This window comes from Aythya ferina, assembly GCF_964211825.1.
Source record: "Aythya ferina genome assembly, chromosome: 5".
NCBI classification, from domain to species: domain Eukaryota; kingdom Metazoa; phylum Chordata; class Aves; order Anseriformes; family Anatidae; genus Aythya; species Aythya ferina.
In genome coordinates, this window is record NC_140301.1 from 4,941,786 (window position 1) to 4,962,063 (window position 20,278).

A 20,278-nucleotide genomic window follows, 5' to 3' on the forward strand; every position below is an offset into this window, starting at 1 on the left:
TCACAGATCAGCCAACACACTTCAAAAAAGAAAGCTGCTTTTAATGACAGCATCCTAAATTTTATTATGCTGAACTGAGCAGTTCTTACAAAATTCTTACATTTACTCTTTTTACAAAAAATGGTAAATTCAAAATCTAATTTCCTCCCTCACATTATAAAACACTCTAGATCTCTATTTTCGTAAGTTCCAATTTTTCCCATTAGAAATTTCAGGGAAAATAAAGGCATCTAAAAATACTGAAATGGTATAAAGTATTATTTTAAATGGACAACTTTTTTTTTCTTTTTCTTCTAACACTTACTTGCATTTAATATTACACAGAAGTAACACTGACATTGAATGGATTTAGTCTCCTTAACATAATATTTGTTTGAGGTTAATTAGCATGGCTAAAGGATAATCTTAGGAACTGTTTGTTGTTTCCACCGGAGGCAGGTTTCCCTCATGGAAGTGGCATCTTGGAGCTGGAGTTGCAGATACAGAGATGAGAGCAGGCGCGCTCTCTGGTAGATGAACAAGACAGCCTGAACATATATCTGTCTTGTGCAGACAGATAGCAAGTGCCTCTGTCTCTCTTATGGCAACCAAATAAAGTTGTCAAAATTATTTTTAAGTAATGATAAGGTATCTAAACCAAATACAGTATAGGAAAATAAAAAAATATATCAGCATTTAAAATGTATATGCTGCTGAGCATTTTTACTGTCATTTCTTTAAGAAAAGCAGATCTAATTAGCTGTATCTCTAAAGTGCATACCTAGCATTTTTATTATGTATTATAACATTTTGCTTAGAGTTGACATTTTTATTCTGACAAGCACTGTCTGGAGAGCTCTCAATAAATAATACATTTACACTTTTCAGTAAATAAGCACTGGACACAAATCGTTATCCTTACTTACAGCTGCCCCTCTCTAATAGTGCTTTTACAAGTAAGGTGACTATTCAGTCTAATGCAATACTCTCAGTGCTGGAAAGAAATTTTCATTCATTACCCCAGTCACAAGCACTTAAAGCACTTTTAGACCTGGCTGCAAAACAGCAGGAATGGCAAAGTAAATAAGACTAACTAAAACTAAAGTTCATCACCAAAGAAATCTGAGGTCATTCACCCTCCAGAACTCGAAAAGACAATGACATACAAGATTGGCCATATCCGAGTCCTACCTTTTCCTTATTTTTATTTTTTTTATGTTTACCTTGGCAACATAAAGAAGGGAAGCATTGCCATCTAGTCCCTACTGTTAATCTGATGACTAGAAAAGTAGTTCAATTCCTATTTTAAAGCATGATCTGATCATACCACCTGTGTCACAGTACATCAGAAACCAATGAAGTCTGAATTTATTTATCCACTGCCAAGATCACGCATCTGAAGCAACTTGCCATATTTTTACAGCTATTTAATCGCTTGCATTCTTCATCACAGAGCCTGATGTTATTTGTACCCATTCATATTGGGCTCGCCTTTCTTATGGTCCAAAGGAAAAAATTGTCTCTTAGCTGTTTCTTTATGTCGTCATGATTCTTGTAACATACAAAGAGCGTAAAAATAGCAGAACTTACACCACATCTTAAAAGGAGACAAAACGGTAGATAAGCATACTGTAGAAAGTATGTATAAAATGTAAACGAGACAACTTATCACACAGTAAAAATAAATAAATAATTAAATCATGTCCAGGATTGAGAGATACAGTGGGATTAAAGAAAAAGATGAGTCCTGAAGGACATTGGAAAATACAATCACTGGGGAGAAACTGGTTGTAATGGCCAGCAGATGCTGGCATTGAGAAGATCCCAGCCTGTTTCAGTTTAATCTGTTCCTGTCTACAAAACCAGCTTGTAACTCAAGTTCAGAGACAATGAGGAAATGCTGAAAGTCCATCTGTACTATTGAAAATGATTTTACTCACCTCAGTTACTTAGGGCAGAATGAAGACATTTCCCTAATGAAATGGGAACATCTAAAAATGGTGATAGAAAACATGCCCAAAAATACTTTAGAGAGTTAGAAGTTAGCTAAAAGGGACATCCCAATCTTCAACATTGAGACCTGGATTTCAGACTCTCTCCACATTAGGTTTCAAGCTATAATCAGTTCTGTGAATTAGCAAAAGCAACAGTTTTGTAGAGATGAAGAAGTACTTAAGAGAACTTCCATAAAAGTAGAATCTTAACAAAATGCCATAAATCTTACATATAGATACTGCCAGATAGCAACCAAGGTTTCTTTTTGCCTGACCAGTCCACATGCAGCTATCTCCACTAGACTTCTAGCAGATCTTGTTATAAAAAATGCTACCATCACACTCACCGTGTTTTTGTTAATGATCCTGAATTAAGACTCCAAACTGAAGGGACATGAAAACTGTAATAGCTTTTAGCAAAAAAGATGGTCTCCATCATCTACTGATTTACTCATACAGATCTCATTACCATATTACCTATGTAAAAGCCTGCTCTGTTCCCCATTTCTGTGTCACAATCAAATTTTGTGAACAAAGAAAACCAAAGGGGAACTTTCAAATGTAGTATGAGACATGCTGAAAAATGCTGAAGAATTATTATACTGAATCCACACACAGTCTGTGATTAATGACCGGGTACTCAAATGCTATAGCACTGAGCAGGACTACATTGTGGACAGCCAGATAATAAAAGTGAAGGTGGAAAGATGACAACATGTTCCAATTTCTTAAATAAAATCTGTGATATAACATTTAATCATGAACCAGTACTCTGAAAGACTTGAAGGATATGAGACAGGACATAATCAAAAATGCATATATTCTCACTTACCTAGAAGGATAAATAAAAATATGAGACAAATTATTAATGACCAAATAGTGTGAGATTACACAAGCTGTATCTGCCTTTGGAAGAAAAAGTGACCTAAACATATGTTGGGTTATAAATGTCATTAAAGCAAGTTCCTTGAAGTTATTTCTGCTTCAAACAAGAATGAATTTTTGATTGAAAAAGCAAGCAACTCAGATAGAAAGGAAGTAGGCTGCCTCATCTTTTAGTTACCAGGGAACTAACCTTAGAAACCACTTTCTTTGCAGTAATGTTGCTAAATTACTTTAACCTATTAAGGCATTGAAATTAGCAACACATTTCAATAAATGAACTACTAGAAATTTTTAAATCCATAAAGCTTCCCTAAATATTACACGAACAAAGGAATATATTTTTTCTAAAACAGAAGCACAAATTGTGTGAAAAAGGAGTGACAAGTGTGATTTTACAAACATCGCTGAATGAGAAGAGAGAGAGGGAGTTGCATCTAATTATATGGTAGAGAGGTAAGCAAAAGCAGCCGTTTAGGGAAATGTGCCGCATCTCCCTCCTCTAACCCAGTCTGACTCATCCATTCATTGCATGGGCTTTGGGGCAGGGACCTTTTGAAAGCATGTTTGGAGCTTAACAGAAGAATTCCTGGGCCCCAGTCAGGACCTGGATGCTGCTACACACAGCTTCTGACAAAAAAATCAAGTTAAGCAGTATGCATTGCATTTCTCTATATACATACCCAATTGCAAAATTGCTAACCAAATATGATTTTTAAGAATTAAAGAAGAAAAAAGAAGCATAATGAGCCTTGTACCAAGAAGATATGGCAAGGTTTTCCAAAGGAGATGAAAGGACTTTGAAGAAGGTGTATTTTTTTTTCACATCTAAAGGGTTTGTTTCTAGCTGAGAGGAATCCCTGTTGCCACTTCACAGTATTTCAGTATTTCATAGGTAATACAAAAAAAAATAGAACAGTAATAGTAATTTATCACCAAAAAATAGAGCATATACACACACACACACACATATATAACGATTCATTTGAATAATCCTAATACAAAATCCCAGGAACACTGTTAAAACCCTGAAACAAACAAACAAAAAAGTATCTCTAGGCACCAAGAGAACTGGATAATAAAGACAGAGGTTTATAAATGCCAGGTGCATTAGGACAACCAGGAACTATGCCTTCTTCAGTGGAAAGCATGGTTGTAGATCACACCTCAAGACAGATAATTTGAATTGGACCACAAGAGCTCACTTCTAGACCTGATCCACAGAAGAGAACTGACACATAAAGCCCTCGAAGATTACATGCTTCAAAGTATACAAGAAAACAAGAGTACATGCCTGAACTCAGTCTGTTCCCAGCTACAGGAGGCTTAAAACAAAAAATACAAAATTGAAACTCTTCATTCAATTAATATGATAGAGCACACACAGGTTCTGATTGAAAATAAAAAACCTGCATAAAATGACAGCCCAAATGGTTTATCGATATTCAGTTATAAAACTCAGTATGTGATAGGGTTTTTTTTTTATTTCTCGGTGAAGTCAACTGGAAATGTGTACGTATTTGTGTGTGAGAAACCGGAGCATACTGTCCTTACTGACATGACAAATATTTTTTGGGGAAATGTTAATCTAGTTTAAGTCAATATAAAAGAGATCCTTCAATTATTACTAACTAATGAAGCTCAAAGGAGGAAAAAAAAAAAAAAAAGAAGAAAAAAAAAAAAGCAGCACAGGAAAACAACAAAAAAAAATGAAACCACTACTACAGAGTACTGTAGCAAGGTTTTCCCTATTGCATATAAAATGAATATTACATATGAATCCTTAATTTTTAATTTAGCCACCTTCAGACGTATTATGTATCTGTGTGAGTTACATATTTCCATCCATGGAGAGACAGTACAAACAGGTGCACATGACACAGAATAGATGGGAATTTATGAATATACTGCTCTTTATATAGATGTTCATTATTCCAACATGCATACGTAAATATCTTTGATCTCTCTGAATGTTCAACTATGGTCTTCAAGGAGGAAACAAGAATGGGAAGCAGTTTATAAAAAGCTTGTGCTAGAATTCTGAGCTGAGCTTGGTTGAAAAATGATACTGTATACATTGCACAGAATCAAGGTCAAAAGTGAATTAGGAATCCAGGCCCTGAGTAATGAGGGCTTAGCACTTAGCAGAAATTACATGCCCAGTTTCCAGCCCAGAAGTGCCAGCTGACCTGCCAACCTAGCATTCCAGATCTGAAAGGGGGAAATCTGCTCTCCTAGCTACAGACAAGATATGTACTACTAATTATTGCTCGTAGAGGCTTATGATGAAGTACAGTGGGATAGTTGTCTGGAAGCCAATTCTTAGTCTAGAGTCCAGGCAGCTTGACGATGTAAATCTGTCATGCAAAAGTAATATAAGCAATATTCTGAAAGAAACATCTTTCACTGAAGGTGTATAGAAAGGGAGAGCAGCAGTCTGACCATACTATCTCACTCTTCATTTGAATCTGTAAAGATTTTACTGGTGGATACTTCCAAGGAAATAAACCAGCAAAACAATCATTCTTCTTACAGAAAAACTCAGAAGATAAATATATTGAAGTTATCCAAGAGGCTTTAGAGCCTAGTGTTGTTGATTAAATTAGACACCTGTTCATTTCTGACCTCTTCTATCTTACGAGAACACATGTCAGCAAAGTCTTTACATACTCAAATTAACCCTAAATATTTGTAGCTTTTTTTTTTCTTATGGTTAGAATTTTCTCATCAATTTTCTCATTTCCAAATCACTACAAATTAGGATATGTGAATGTCTTAATGTACAAAGCATGAAAATACTGGACCGTGAAGTCAAAAAATGTTGTTTATCCTGTGATGTAGGTAGTTTTCATTCAAACTACAAATAATGCTGGAAACTGACCTAACATATATTCAACCCTGTATGAGGCGCTCATGTTCACAAGACATGACACTGGCTGAAGCACTATTATTAAAGAGAGATTAAAACAGCTGTACATTATGCTGAAGCACTCACTCTTTCCTTTACAAACAGACGGTCCTGGATTACAAGCAGCACTTGACCATTTAAATCACTACAACAACCAGATTTAACCAGCTGGGCCATATTCTCTTAGGCAATGCCTGCTGACCTCCTCAGTCACAGCTGCTCAGATGAAATTCTCATTAGACAACTTATTTTCAGAAGCTAAAGGACCCTGATTAAATATATCTTTTTAGACACAATAAAGTCTTGCAGTACGTATTTCTTTTTCCAATATTACGAGCTACAGCAGAGACCACGAGCAGAATATACAAGCATAAGAGATACCTAGCACTTGAAGGTGTACTGCAAAATATTTACGTATTTGACACCAGCGATTCATATTACTCAAATTCAGATGCTATAGATGGACTAGAAAGTTCCAATAATTACTGTGAAAGAGACTTGTTACTGTACTCGCATAGGGGTTAGAGCAGATGACTGGAATTCTTGACTTCTTTATTCCACTTCTAACTGTACAATTAACTTGACATACGACCTCATGTAAGCCCATTTCCCACAGCTACATCGATATTCATGGAGCTCCTCCCTGTAAAATGCTAACACAAACTAGTCATTTATTCAAAGGAGTGATACAGGATTTCAAGCCCCACAAAATCTACGCAGTATTATACAGCAGGAATAGATATTTGTTCCCCATTACCTTCATTAAATCAATTATATTATGTTATCTATTTGCTCTAAAAATCAGCAGGTGTTTTTCAATTTGGGTAAGCAATTTTGTGACACATCAAGACACCATACCATTTAAAGAAGAGAACCCCAAATGAACCCATTTTAAATGATAGGTGTTGAAGAGCATCATATATGATATATGTGCAATTAGGCTATTAATTAGCTAGTTTAAAATAGACTGTTAGATGGCAAAAACATATTCATAAGTTCAGACCTCATTTCTCCAACTGACTCAGTGCAGAGTCAGTTGCAGCACCCAGTCACAACAAAGATTAGAATCTTAAAATATGAATTATTTTTAAAATGTTAGTTTATGCAAATCAAACAAGTATGGAGCGCTTGCTTCTTTTTAATTCAGAGAAACTTCTAAATACCGAAATAAGTATTCAAATCTGTGACAAGAATTTTGGTATTTCTATCTACACAAAACTTTAAAACCACTCTATTACCTAAGCATAAAATTCTGAAGACTTTCCAATCTTTGTATTATTTTTTTTTCCACGTTAGCTTATATAGTACCAGTCAGACTTTCAATAATTTTCTGGAGCGATGTTTTCTACTGAAAATACTTGACAGATTTAAAAGAATTTAACATGTAGAAACAGTCAATTACCTTTGAACTTACAGAATTTAGAATAGTTTTCCAGTATATAGTGGCCCAAAAGAGGCAGGACTACTTTATAGATCAGAAATGACCTTTACGTCACAGCTGCTGAGAATACACAGCACGGAAGGCTTAGACTTAGTGAGAGGGACCTCTTTGCTGTGCACATACCTCTCTTAAATCATCTAGCATATACTAATACTAAGGAAGTGCAGAAAACTCTCAATGAAAATAAGCTACAAAATGCTTGAATTCTTACCATAATACTCTTTTTAAACCTTTTGATGCACATTTTTATTAGCACACCATTCAGTGCACCCCTGGAGAAGTTTTAGCAGTGGTGTCACTATAATCAACAGCAACTTGTATACACCCTCAGCAAAGTATGAGCCAAGACCTTTGATTAGCATGGAGTGTTGAACGACTGTTACTGACTGTAAAAAAACAACTTTGCCAAAGTAACATTTAAAATAGTTTTCCCAGTCTAACCACCAAATCTAAGAAAGCAATTTTTAAAAGAGTGATCTTTACAGCTGAAAACAGACAGATGGTAGTAAAGAATCTGGGACGTTCTCTCTTTAGAGATGTTTCACCAGCTTCAGAAAGGACACCTATAGAACACATTTATCTATGTGCTGGCATTTAACAATTGTGCCAAGAAATTTGAAAGCATACTTCCATCCCTACATGACTTCATTCCATATTTAAACATATTATTGTTTCAGTATCAAGTAGTGAAATCTACTTCACCAAGTGAAGCCAACAGATCCTAACATGCACCATGTGAAGGCTGTGACCAGATCACGAAGCTGAGGATAGCTGAGATTATACTGAACTCATTCATATTTCAAAGAAAAAAGAGATCACCCAGTGCCAGTGCTTTGCAGATCTATTACACTACTAATATTCCTCCTGGGATATTTCTAATGCCACAAAACAACACTGGCAAAATAACAGAATCCCCACAGATGCCTTAGTATCTGTATATCTATTTCAGAGCCTTTTGCTTCCACACCTTCCCTGGTTCAAACTCATGTACAAACTCACAGACCATGAGAAGAAGTTTATTACTTGCAGAAGTAAATAAGACTTCATTCTACTTGACATGGTGAGAGAATTTCATGTTGGGCCCTGACCTTGTGCACACATATGCTGATGAACTCATTCTTCAACTTGGTTTAGTATCTACCAAGAAAAACATCTTAGCAAAGTTGATGAGAATATCGGAATAAGGACTGAATATATAAACTGCCTTGCAGCTCCAAGGTTTGTCTTCATTTTTCTCTCTCTCTTTTAACAGATGTAACAATATCTGAGCAGACTGTAAAAAATAAAAAATAAAAATAAAAACATTTCTTTGGCTGCAGATCTAGATATATAGGTCAGAACTAGGTACTCTTCACACTTAAAGCTGTTTCCCATTCTCCTGGCCACAGATATAGGGTCATTCAGGTGATAAAAGACGAGAATTTCTAAGGCACAATAAAACAGTTCATGTTTTATTCATTTCTATTGTTTAAAATAAACATTTGTCTTTGAAAGAAAAAGAACAAATACCACTGAAAAACATCCCTCACAACTCTACAACCAGTTAAGAATTCATCATAACCTCTCAAGTAAGTGTTTTTATCTAAACCAACATTCTTGCTTCTACTTACAGACAACCAACACAATTTAGAAAGTTTTATAAAACAGACATATTTGTCTAAAATCCCTAATGGATCTCAAACTACCATTGCCATGGTAACCTGTGAATAACTTTATCCTAGTCTTTGCCAATTATGCAGTTTCCTGGCTCTTGATACCCAACACATTCCTTATGCCATAAAATTTGTAGGGGGTGGGGAAACTGTATCAGTCTTATCCAACACATACCCTCTTGCTCAGTCCTGGTCATTTCTTCTAGTTTCTTCTGCTTCAGTGTGTCCACCACATCTGCAAGGCTTCCTTTGCGGCGCTCTGGTGTTCCAAAATTAACACTGGTCATTAGCTCACTGCGGTCACGACTTCCTTCGTCGGGCTTGTGTGGTGAGGTAGAGGTATTTCGGAAGGAATATAGGGAACATAACTTATTACTCTCTGATTCCTGCAAAGAAACAACATAATGTGAAAATATAAGCTACTCTCTTACATCAGAAGGATCTTAAACAGGTTGCAGTTGAAAGCAGTATTTATTAGTTTGTCACACTAACGATGCTGTATATATCCTCCATTTTCTAAAACATGCATTATGATTTGAATTTTGCAGTCTCGGTGCTTGACAGGAATCTCTTTTTCCTTAAGGCCACTCTTCTCCAGGCTTCTGCCTATTGTATTACATACCTGAGATACTTATCAAGGATTTTGCTTGTCAGAAACAAGCCACTTCAACATTTTTTCAATGAACGTGTTCAGATTTTGCAGTTTTCTTTAGTGTCTTAAGTAAGGGCATTACAGAAAGCGCTTAGAAAGAAAACACAGGCAAGGACAAATAATTTTTGGATGGATCCGAAGCTAACAGAAAACAACAAAATTTAAAATTTCAAGAAGAGTTAGGGAATGACTGAAAAGCAAGGAAAATCATTTGAATATACTTAACAGTTAAACAAGGCTGGTGGTATGTGTCCATCTGTGCTCATTTACTCCTCTTTAGATCATATACTCTTCTTAAGAATGAAGGCTATATTGGTTCTAATATACAAAATTAGATGTTATTTTCCAGACTAATATGGACAAGAGTGAAAAAACAGATGAGTTTGTGACAGAATAAGTAACGTATGCTACAGCAGGACTACATGCATCAGAAAATGTATTTTATGGCCAAAAATAGAAGGAAATTACATAGCCAAAAAAAAAAAAGAGAAGGAAAACAGGTTCACCTCCCTTTACAATAGATAACATAGTATTTGAGCTATAAACTAAACCAAAAAGCATAAAAAAGCAACCAGTAATGTCCAAGTCTCATCAGTTTTGCAATATCACTGAATAGCTGAGCCCTACGTGAACTTCTCTGCCTCAGACTCCTTATCCTCCCAACCACAGGCATTTGCTGCATCTCTGCTTCCACTCTTTCAGCTAAAAAAAGCACAAGTTCTTCAATTTGCCCTTAAAAACTCTACCACGGGAATTTCTCACACAGTTCTCTTTCCAAAATTATTCTAATTACCATTTTTAACGATATCAGACAAGGAATGCTAAAAAACTGGTGTAAAAAGCCATCAAACTTTTTTGTTTATAGAAAGCCTAGTATCGTCAGTGGATATATTCAATGTCCTAAAACGGACTTTCATTGAAATTAAAGACTAATAATAATAGCAGCAATATATTTAAGAATTAAGAGACAAATTAATAGTTCTATCAAAAATCATTCTCCCAACACATATTGTTCTATAGAAACGATAATATTCTTATTCTTCTATGAGCTGAGAATACCCATCTACAGAGCGCTGAAGAAACATGTGTTGGGAAAAGTCCCAGGTGAAACAAGGTCTGAAGAAAGATGGACTAGAAAGAATTAACCATTGGCAATAATGACATACATAAATCTTTGCTTCAGTCTTGAACAGATTATGAAGTGGCTGTGCAATATAGCAGAAGGAGCTCACGAACAATGAGCAAGTGTGGTAACTAAGGGCTGCGGACTGCACAGAAGGCGGTGGTGACAAATCGTCATCAAGCACAGCAGTATATGATCAGCACAGCACTACTATTGCTGTTCAGGAAGGAGGAAGTATTTGCTAGTGATGTTGAAAATGCTAAATTCGCTAAAACAAAAAACTAGAAGACAACGCTGTAGTATCTGAGCAGTAGCAGCACTCTTGTCAACACAGCAGTAGTGAAAGAAAGCACATAACCCCAGACAGAGAGGTGACATAGAACAAAATCTTTAACTTAATTTTTTCAGCTGTCAAGCATTAAAGAATTTTTCATCCCATCCACTTGTATTCATTAAAAACTCAGATATCACACAGAACAATGATAGCTTAGATGACTTGGTACAGAGCTCAATTTATTTAGTTGCCCTTCAAAAAGGAAGGTTTAATTTCAATAAAGCAAGGTAGTTTTTGGAAACTATTCTTAAACCTTATTCTAAGTTACAGTGGAGACGAAAAAAGCATCTTCTAACATTTTTCAAATATAAAACTTGAATTTTCTATAATGTGTTTCCTCAATGAAGAATTAACACCATATAACATGGCATTTTATGCCTCTGAAGACTACAGCATAAGAGCATCTTAGTAATTTGAAAGGACTTTGTTCTCAGGAAACCAACATCCTCTTACAGTACATGAAGCATATCCATCAGGCTCAATGGAGTTTTTTAATCATGCTCTCACTGAGGAACACTAAATCCATTGTTTAGGCTAGAGAAAGGAAGATAAGGCTACTCTGTGGAGCAAGTAGAATTGACTGAATGTTCTTCCTCCTGAAAACCTATCCTCTCTCTGATCTGGATGCATACATGGTGCAGCACAATGTTCCTTCATTGATAATGCACGACTCTCCAAACCCTGCCTCCATTAGGAAGCACACATACACTTTTTCTTGCCCCAAAGACTGAAATGTCCCTAATGAAGACGAGTCAAGTTTAAACTCCACGAAAATAATGAACATTTATGGAATTGAGGCCAAATGATAATCTCTGAAAGAATGAGGATCTGCTCAACTAACAATATATTATATTGTCACTTTTGTGGGTAATTAAAATGTAGAGTACAAAATTATATAAAAGAAAGGCAAAAGGTCTCCCTGCTATTTTCTGTTCTGTTTGGCTCTGCAGCTGTAGCATTGGGATCACTAAATGGCTGTTATATTTGAGGTGTATTATGTGAATTGGCACTCCTAAGAAACCCAGCAAGGATGACTTTGAGCCCCATTTTTTCTGAAATCAGAAATGGTTAAAAAAGAGTGGCAGGTGATTTTAACAGAAGAACTGCACAACCTGAAAGTCATTCAAGGGTTTAAATGGGCAAATGGAAAAACTGTAGACCAGTCCAGTGTAAATACTTTATCTAATAATAGCGGAACTCAGCTAGAAAAATATAATTCAGCTGCATGCACAAGTATCTACAAGAAACAAAACAATTCCCATGTATTCTATGATTCTAAATAAATCTGTGAAAAATCTACAAATAAAATGTAGCAAAAATGAAACATTAAAAAGGCTTCAGAAGGAATTTTATAGCTACCCAATCAGAATAGATACTCTTACTCCTGTGTGTCTACTGTTGGCAGCTTTCTTTGTTATTCCAATCACATGAGCAGGTTATACTAATTTCACATTCATGGCAAACCAGACATACCAGAAAACGACAGGGCAATTTCCATTATATTGTCTCTAAATAGGTGACCCTGTAGGCGTTACTGCAACTTCCCATTTGTTCAACATCAAAGAAAAGTTACAGCAAAGTTATGAAGGATTTTAATTTTCTTGGTGAATCAAATAATCTTTCATGGATCAACTTATGCCCCAGCACTCACGTGCATGACCAAAAGTGCAACCATTACATACATAAGATCTACATCTTATGGCCTGGCTATCATAAATCCATCTGAATGGACACTGAAAAGCAGCATACCTCCTAATGTACCTGGAAAAACATCCCTATGGCCCAGGAATCCTCAGAAAAGAGACTAGTAGATTGTATATGTTGTCTGGGAGTAGCTCTTCTCCACAAGCTGTTTATTGCTTCTTGTGTTTTAACGCATAAAGTACTATCACTAGAAAATTGGGAATCCAGAACAGAAAAGGACCGCTATGCTTATTACCATAGAATACGAAAATAAATTCACGGTTAGGAAAGGAGAACCTGAGTTGTTTGGCTTTTGTTTATTTGTTAATATGAAGGATTCTATAACAGAAGAGATCCTATTCTTGAGAAGCTTGATGAAGCCACCTTTTACATAATGAGACTGCTCCATTTCTTTTGACCTGAAGCTTGGAAAGAAAGGATGCTACCAAAGGTATTTTTCATACGTGTGTTTTTGTTTTATTTTTCCCAAAAGCACAGAAGAAGAGGTACAGCTAAGTAAAATGTCTAGTCAATATCAACTTGAATGCTTTCTTTTTGCAAAACCCAGCAAAGCAATCCATCTGCACATATGAAAATTCTCCATACAAGTCCACTCTTCTCAGCATAACTGATGACAGGAAAATAGGCCACAAAATATCTGATTGATATGAATATCCGCTTAATTTACCTGGACATAATCTGGTGCCCAGATTCATCCCATATCTACATAAGACACTAGACAACTGGGACATCCCTGTATTCTCTGTTTAAAATCCACGTACTGCTACTAAAAGTCTTTTTAAATCTGAAATTGAAATGCTATCTTCAAATCATGACAGTACCTTTGAAAGGTGCATTTTCTGAGGTATGCTATTCTTACTGATTTCTGTGATTCCTATGTTAGGAGAGGTAAAAAGCAAAATACAATAAAATAAGGTAAATAGCAAACATGCTACCTATGGATAAAATAATTACCACACAACATTTTTCACCCAACATTGATGAAATTCATTCACAGCAAACACCATGTTTTTTTTCCTGACTACATGAGAATTAACTTTATTTCCAAACAAAAAATAAAACTATATTGACGTATTAATAAAGTGGCAGTATCAAAAGAATATACCCTGCTGAAGCAAGAAGCATATTTTACTTCCAATAAGAAACACATAGAAAATAAATTTAAGAAAAGGACATGTTTGTAAAATGTTGAGTTTAGTCCTAAAGAAGTGTTGTTCTTGGCAAAAGTATCACTTACTACAGATAGCGTAGCAAAGTGGGTTCTTCTCAGCTTGATCCAAAGTGACATCTGCTGTGGATTGCTCAGGGTCCCATACCTTTGCTAGACTTATAAAATTATCCTCTCACTCACAAAGTTATTGGGTAATTGTAGAACAACAGTTTATGCCCATACCAGAATACACAGGGGTATTGCAAAGGGTTTTCACCCACCACAGTGGTGGCATTTCAGGACTAACCCTTAATAATTGACAACTAAAAAAATATATAAATAAAAAAATAAAAATTAAAATAGATTATGGTAGCATAAATTTGACTGTTTACAAAAAAAAAAAAAAAACTGTGATGATTTTATATCTTAGGCTTTCTTCTATGCCTTGTTGTGTCAGATTTAAGTATGTGTCAAGTCGAAAACACATTTATTTGCAAGGATGACTAAAATTGAAAATCTTACTGTCCAGTATTTTAAGCCAGAAACTCAGCCTGAACCACTATTCCAGCTGCTTACTATTCAGCAGGGACAAAATTGAGTCTATTTTTGAAATGTGGGTTTTTAATATCAAGGTAGGTAAAGGACATTCTTCCTGTATACATTTTCTTGCCAGCCTATTAGCCCAGACAAAATTTTATTATGGAACATTCAACCCACTGTGCTCAGTGTTTTGACAAAATGTCCTTATTATAACAGATTAAACACCTATTTATAGCCATTAAAATTTAAGGATTAGGTTTCAAAATTAAGAAAATGGAGAAAAATGCTCAAAAGACTTAAAATCAGAAATCTGTGAGGCATGACTACTACAATACCACGCACAGCTCACTCAGGAATAGGTAGCCAGCACAAGAAATCACTCTTTTAACTAGACCCCCACTTATCCTCCTACTATATCAATATGAAAACAACTCTAAGATTTCCATTACCATATGGTAAAAGCTATCTCTATCCTTGCCCTTTTCGTTTGTTTTTTTTTTTCTTTGTTTTTGTTTTTGTCTTTGTTTTTGGTTGTTGGTGGTGGTGTTTTTTTGGTGTTTGTTGTTGTTGTGTGTTTTTTGTTTTGTTTTGTATCTTTTTTAAGGGCAGCATTCTTCAAGCTCGTTTACTTTCAGTATAGGTGATTCAACATAAGTATTCTTGTACTAACTTATCAGCTTTCCATGTGGTGTAGGTCATGCGTGGCCTCTCGGCCATTCCCTTTGGAACTTCTGTGAGTGGCTCAAAGTACAGCTTTACTAACAGCAGATACTATTGTGAATAATTGCAAACAATAGCCTAGTATAAATAAAGTTGGGGACTCTCTCTGCCCACGTATCGGTATTTTCTTCACACTCTGTTATAGTTCCTTTAAAACTGTTACATTAAGATAATATGTATAAATATTTTGGCATGCCTCTTATGCTTAGTAAATGATATTTTAGCATGCACATTCGCTAAATTTCAACTGTTACACTGGTTTGATTCTTAAAGAAGATAGCTGTTTCATTTCTGTGCAAGTGAAGGAAACTTCTTATGCTTTTCTAGATAGTTTCTGATTGAACAAATAATCATAATTTTATTATTAGTTTAAAAAATGTATTTTCTTGTGTATTTAGATTCTAACAGTTTAAGACAAATGAGGGAGTACTGCTGTAAGCAATATAAATAAGGCTGTTAAAAGTTGACCCTATATTTTTCATATCAGGAAGCTAATGTTCATAGCAGTGTCTGCAAACCTAATCATGAGCCAAATTGTGACAACTTTTGTGAAGTTTTGCCCTTCCACTTCCAAAACAGAGCGAACACACAAAATGAGAGTTCCATAGGTGAAAGGCTGTAGGCTAGAACCAGAGTACGTATTCTTGCTCCTTCCTCTGAACGGCCAAAGTACAAATGAATCCTGCATTCGGGGGGCTGAGATGCAGAAATCTCAATCTGGGGACTCCACATCAGGGCTTTTTTGCAGTCAGGCCTGGGACAGATCTCTCTTTGGCATCCTGGTGAGGGCTAAGCACAGACCAACACAGACTCTGGTCAGGAGCCTTAGAAGAGGCGAGTGCAGGAAACTGTGGATTCTAATAAAGAGACATCACTGACTCTTTATGGTGGCATTTATGTTCTTTGCAGGGAGCACAGCTTCTGTCTCAAAGAGAGATGCTCTCTGAAGGTGATAAAAGAGGAAAACTTGGGAATTGAAACTGTGGGCTGTACAAAAGCAGGGTCACAGTGTTAGTTAGCAATTTAAGAATAACTACCGTCAAACTTTGATTGAAAGCTGACAACTGTAATCCTACTCAATAGCCAGAGAGAGAACTGTTTCTGTAAGAGCTCAGCTGAAATCACAGGATGAATGGCCAAGAAGAAGCAGAAAGCAAATATTACTAACATAAAATGTGTTAGCTGAATTGCTTATTTCCATGTGGATGAGGCTTTTCTGTTATAAAGGGATATTTATCTGTCTCTGCATTGAATGGGACACATGTAAACACCCCAGGAAAGTTGGATATCTAGAGTGGTTTTTATTCCAAGTACTAGAGGCATGCTGGCACTTGGAACTAGTCTGGAGTTAACATATAATGAAAGCAAATGTTTACAAAATCATTTCCAATCACTATATTAAATAAGGTTTCCCATTTTGAGGAATTTAATTAAACAGAATTAAGAGAAATTAAAAATCTAAGTGATCATTTCCAATTCTTATCCATATAAAATAAAATAAAATAAAATAAAATAAAATAAAATAAAATAAAATAAAAGTTTTATTAAGGAAGATTTATTTAAATCAAAGGCTTGAGAATGACTGCTATGAGCTACTGAGAGAACATCATTTGTAAAGTCTCAGCAAATGATGCTAGTGGGAGGGCAAATGACAAGTAATGGAATAAAACCTCAAGTCTTTAACTCAGCATTTACTCTGATAAAACTTACACTGATTTCACCGCCAGAGCATAGGTTGAATACAACCTGTAAAAGGCTTGCATTTTACTTTTTATACTCATCTAAAACCTCATTAAGAATGAATACAACATCAAGCACTAGCTTTAGGCCAAGTAAGGATATGATAAAAGAAAAGAAAAAAAAAAAAGAGAGAGAGAGAAAAAAAGGAAAAATCACTTACTTTAGAGAAAAGGTTTAAAAGCAGCATGACAAGATAATCAAGCATACGCTAAATGCACTTGGCCTTATGAATAGGCCACTGCAAGACTAGATACCTATTTGCAAGGAATAGGCACAAAATTTTGTTTGATGTGAAATATGGCCACTTAATTGCGGCAGTCCCAAACTCAGCTGTTGGAACAAACCAAATGAATCCAGACACACCTGCTTTTTGGTACAGTGATTTCAGAAAAGGTCACAATTTTCAATGATGTGACCTAAAGCCTTCCCTTCACAATTGAGAAAATCTCTGAAAAATGTTGTCAGGCATTTTGCTCCCATTCCAGAACAGAAAATCACCTCAAAATTGTTAAATACAATGACCAATCATTTTTATACGGCAATCAACTCACTGACAAATTATATGCATAAACTCATGTGTCTTTTTGTAAGAGTTAAATGCTAAGGATTTCCTTAATCACCCAACAACCATATGCTTTAACTCCCTGTGTTTAGGCTTGGTAATAAGACAAAACAATATTGAGATTTTATGCCCTGGACGTCGGTCAAATGCTTGTATTAAGGAAAAATAATGGAAGAACCATTTGCAGAATGAGTATTTCGACTTTTATTTTCATCTAAATTGAAACTGGAGATGCATTGTGATCAGTCCCAGCTGATTAGCACTGTTTACCTTTTTGGTAAATAAAGACACATACTTTGTGATGTATGCTGCCAGAAGCTGCCAAATAAAACAAGGATTGTGTGGCTTGGATATTCCAGACCACTTTGTATATATCCAACTTCCTCCTATTAGGTCCTCTCAGTTGTCCAACTTATAACTAGACCTATTGTAAATATCAGAATAAAATTTGTATTTATGTTTTCAGCAGTATCAAATGCACATGGAAATCCTTCTCTGTATATAGTTACATGACATGTATTATATGCTTTATGTTTCCCTTTTAGCATTTGCAGAGGAATGCATGCAGGAAACCAGCCTGCTGCAAAGAGTACTTGTATTTCTTTAAGGTAAACACTGATGAAACATTTGGAAGATTGAAATAAAAACAAGACATTTATGAGACATAAAGGTATCACATAAAACTGTTGTGAATTAGAATAACATTGGCTGAACCCCAGAACAGATAATCCTTATAAACATGCAAGAATGTTGTAAACTGTATATGAACGTCAGTGATACACTACATTAAGAGATTCATATTACACTTGGTGCTGTGTAAGTCTCAGTCAGTGGATTTTTCACGGCCTCTAAGATTAAAACAAATACAAGTAGTATCTTTCCTTCCTCCATGAAGACATTTTATGTACACAGTTTTATTATGCTGAACAAAGATACCAAAGTCTGTTTTTTCTTGAGCTGTCAAAGTACAAAAGAAATGCAAAAAGTCCTTGCACAGATGTAGTAAAGTGCTGGATTTTATCTTTTGGCAGGTGCTCAATATGCAGCCCACATAATCACATGTTAATGACTGGAGTGTGTTAATCAGCATGCATACCTGATTCCTTCTTGCCCAAGGAAAGAATTTAACAATTTAGAGCGAGTTAATGCTTCTACTTTTGAAAAAATTCATGTCAATATACAGAACTGAATTAAAAACTTTTCAGAAATTGCTTTATATAAAATGGAAACGTTAAAATAAGGGAACCAAATAAAATGTTTACAGGTCTAGAGGAACATAAACTACAAGTCTTTTGTGAAGAATTCAGGTGATGATTAATTCTATTCAAACACAATTCACCCCAGAATATGGTGAAATGTTTAAAACAGACCTTGTATTTGAAAACAAAAATAAGTTACGCAGTGTCAAAATGAAAATAGAAAAAGGAAAAATTACTTGATTCTTCTTCCAAAAAAAAAAGTTATTTTTTTATTTCAGCAGCCCTATTAAGCACACTATCCTGCACACTGTTAGGGAATTGCTTTATTGCTTTTAATACAAAAGGTAAACATCTTTTTGTGCTCAAGCTACTACAACAGTCCTTAACCTTTCCAGCCTTCAGATGTGCTTAAAATTACAGTTGTTGGTAGTCCTAATAAAGTTAAGCATATACCCGAATGCTTTCTGAATCAAAGCTATCTGCTTGAAAAGAAAAAGAAAAAAAAAAAAAAAAAAACCACATTCCATCTTTTCTGCAATATTTTTGTCACTGAAATCTATTTTATGAAAAAACAAAATATCATATCATCTGTTTTTTTCACACACTTGAGTTTCAGCCAAAACTTTGTACCCCTGCAATCATATATGAAGTATTTATCTCTTTAGTTAGATAAAAATTGCAATGCACTACCTGGCATCCAGAAATAGTATCACAAAGCACAGTAGAATTGCTTTAGATCATGTACAAAATTCAGATTTGTACATGCAAGTAACAGCTGCATGAGCAATTCAGCAGATACAGAATTGCCAGAGTTTAGGGCATTTATATTTGATGCATTTTATATGCATTTATATCATATTTATATGATGCATTTTATCCAGCCCATAGATGAAATAAAAATAAAATTTAAAAACATGTAATTGTATCTATAACTTTTAAGAATTTGAGGCCACAAATTTATGTAACAACAAATTCACAGTGTAGCATGTGTAAACATTTTTCAATAATCTTTCCTAAAAAAATGAGTTTACTTTCCTTAAAAGGAAGATCTTTCAAGGATAGCAAGGATGCAGGGCACGAAAAGCGACAGGATTCTGCGTGTCTTATTGTAGACAGTTAGCACTGAAACATCAGGACCTGCAGAACACCACCTATTTCTGCTTTTCTGATGCCAATGGTTTTGCTGAAGCTATATAAAGGTAAATTTGATACTTGGTGATTTAAAATTATTTTAAAACTAACCAATAAAAGTCTCTTTTCCTCCTGCATACACAAATTTGCTATCAGTATTGCTGAGATGGATGTGCAGATACAGTGGAAAAGTAGCAAGCTTTTCACTTTTTTGGCAAGAATTCAGCAGAAGATAGAGACTGAATAAAATTATGAAATATATGTCAATTTTCCCATTTGATATAAAATCCAATGAGAGAAATTTCTAAACCCAAAGGTTTTATGAATTATGTTAAAAATATATGAGGAAATGTAGCATATATTTGAAGGTAATTAACTTGTATATGTCTCTGTGTGTGTTTTTCCTTGGTCACAGGGAAATAACACCCATCCTTTAGACCTGCAGATGGTTCCTCTTAACAGTCTCTCACTGCATCACTTCATGTAATGGTAGAGCAAAAAGCTGTGGATGCCCTCATTCTGTGCATGCACATACTGTCTATCTACCGCCTGTAGTGGTGGGCAGGG

General features: G+C 35.2%; 1 protein-coding gene across 22 annotated transcripts in view; it reads right to left on the reverse strand.

Annotated features, from left to right (window-relative positions):
* SOX6 (SRY-box transcription factor 6) overlaps positions 1-20,278 on the reverse strand; it is a 381,588-nt gene that overhangs the window by 210,474 nt on the left and 150,836 nt on the right. For all 22 annotated transcript variants that reach the window (XM_084521857.1, XM_084521855.1, XM_084521866.1 and 19 more), the window contains one exon: positions 9,032-9,242. In XM_084521857.1, the coding sequence (XP_084377983.1) occupies positions 9,032-9,242 (211 nt within the window). The remainder of the gene's footprint in view (positions 1-9,031; positions 9,243-20,278) is intronic.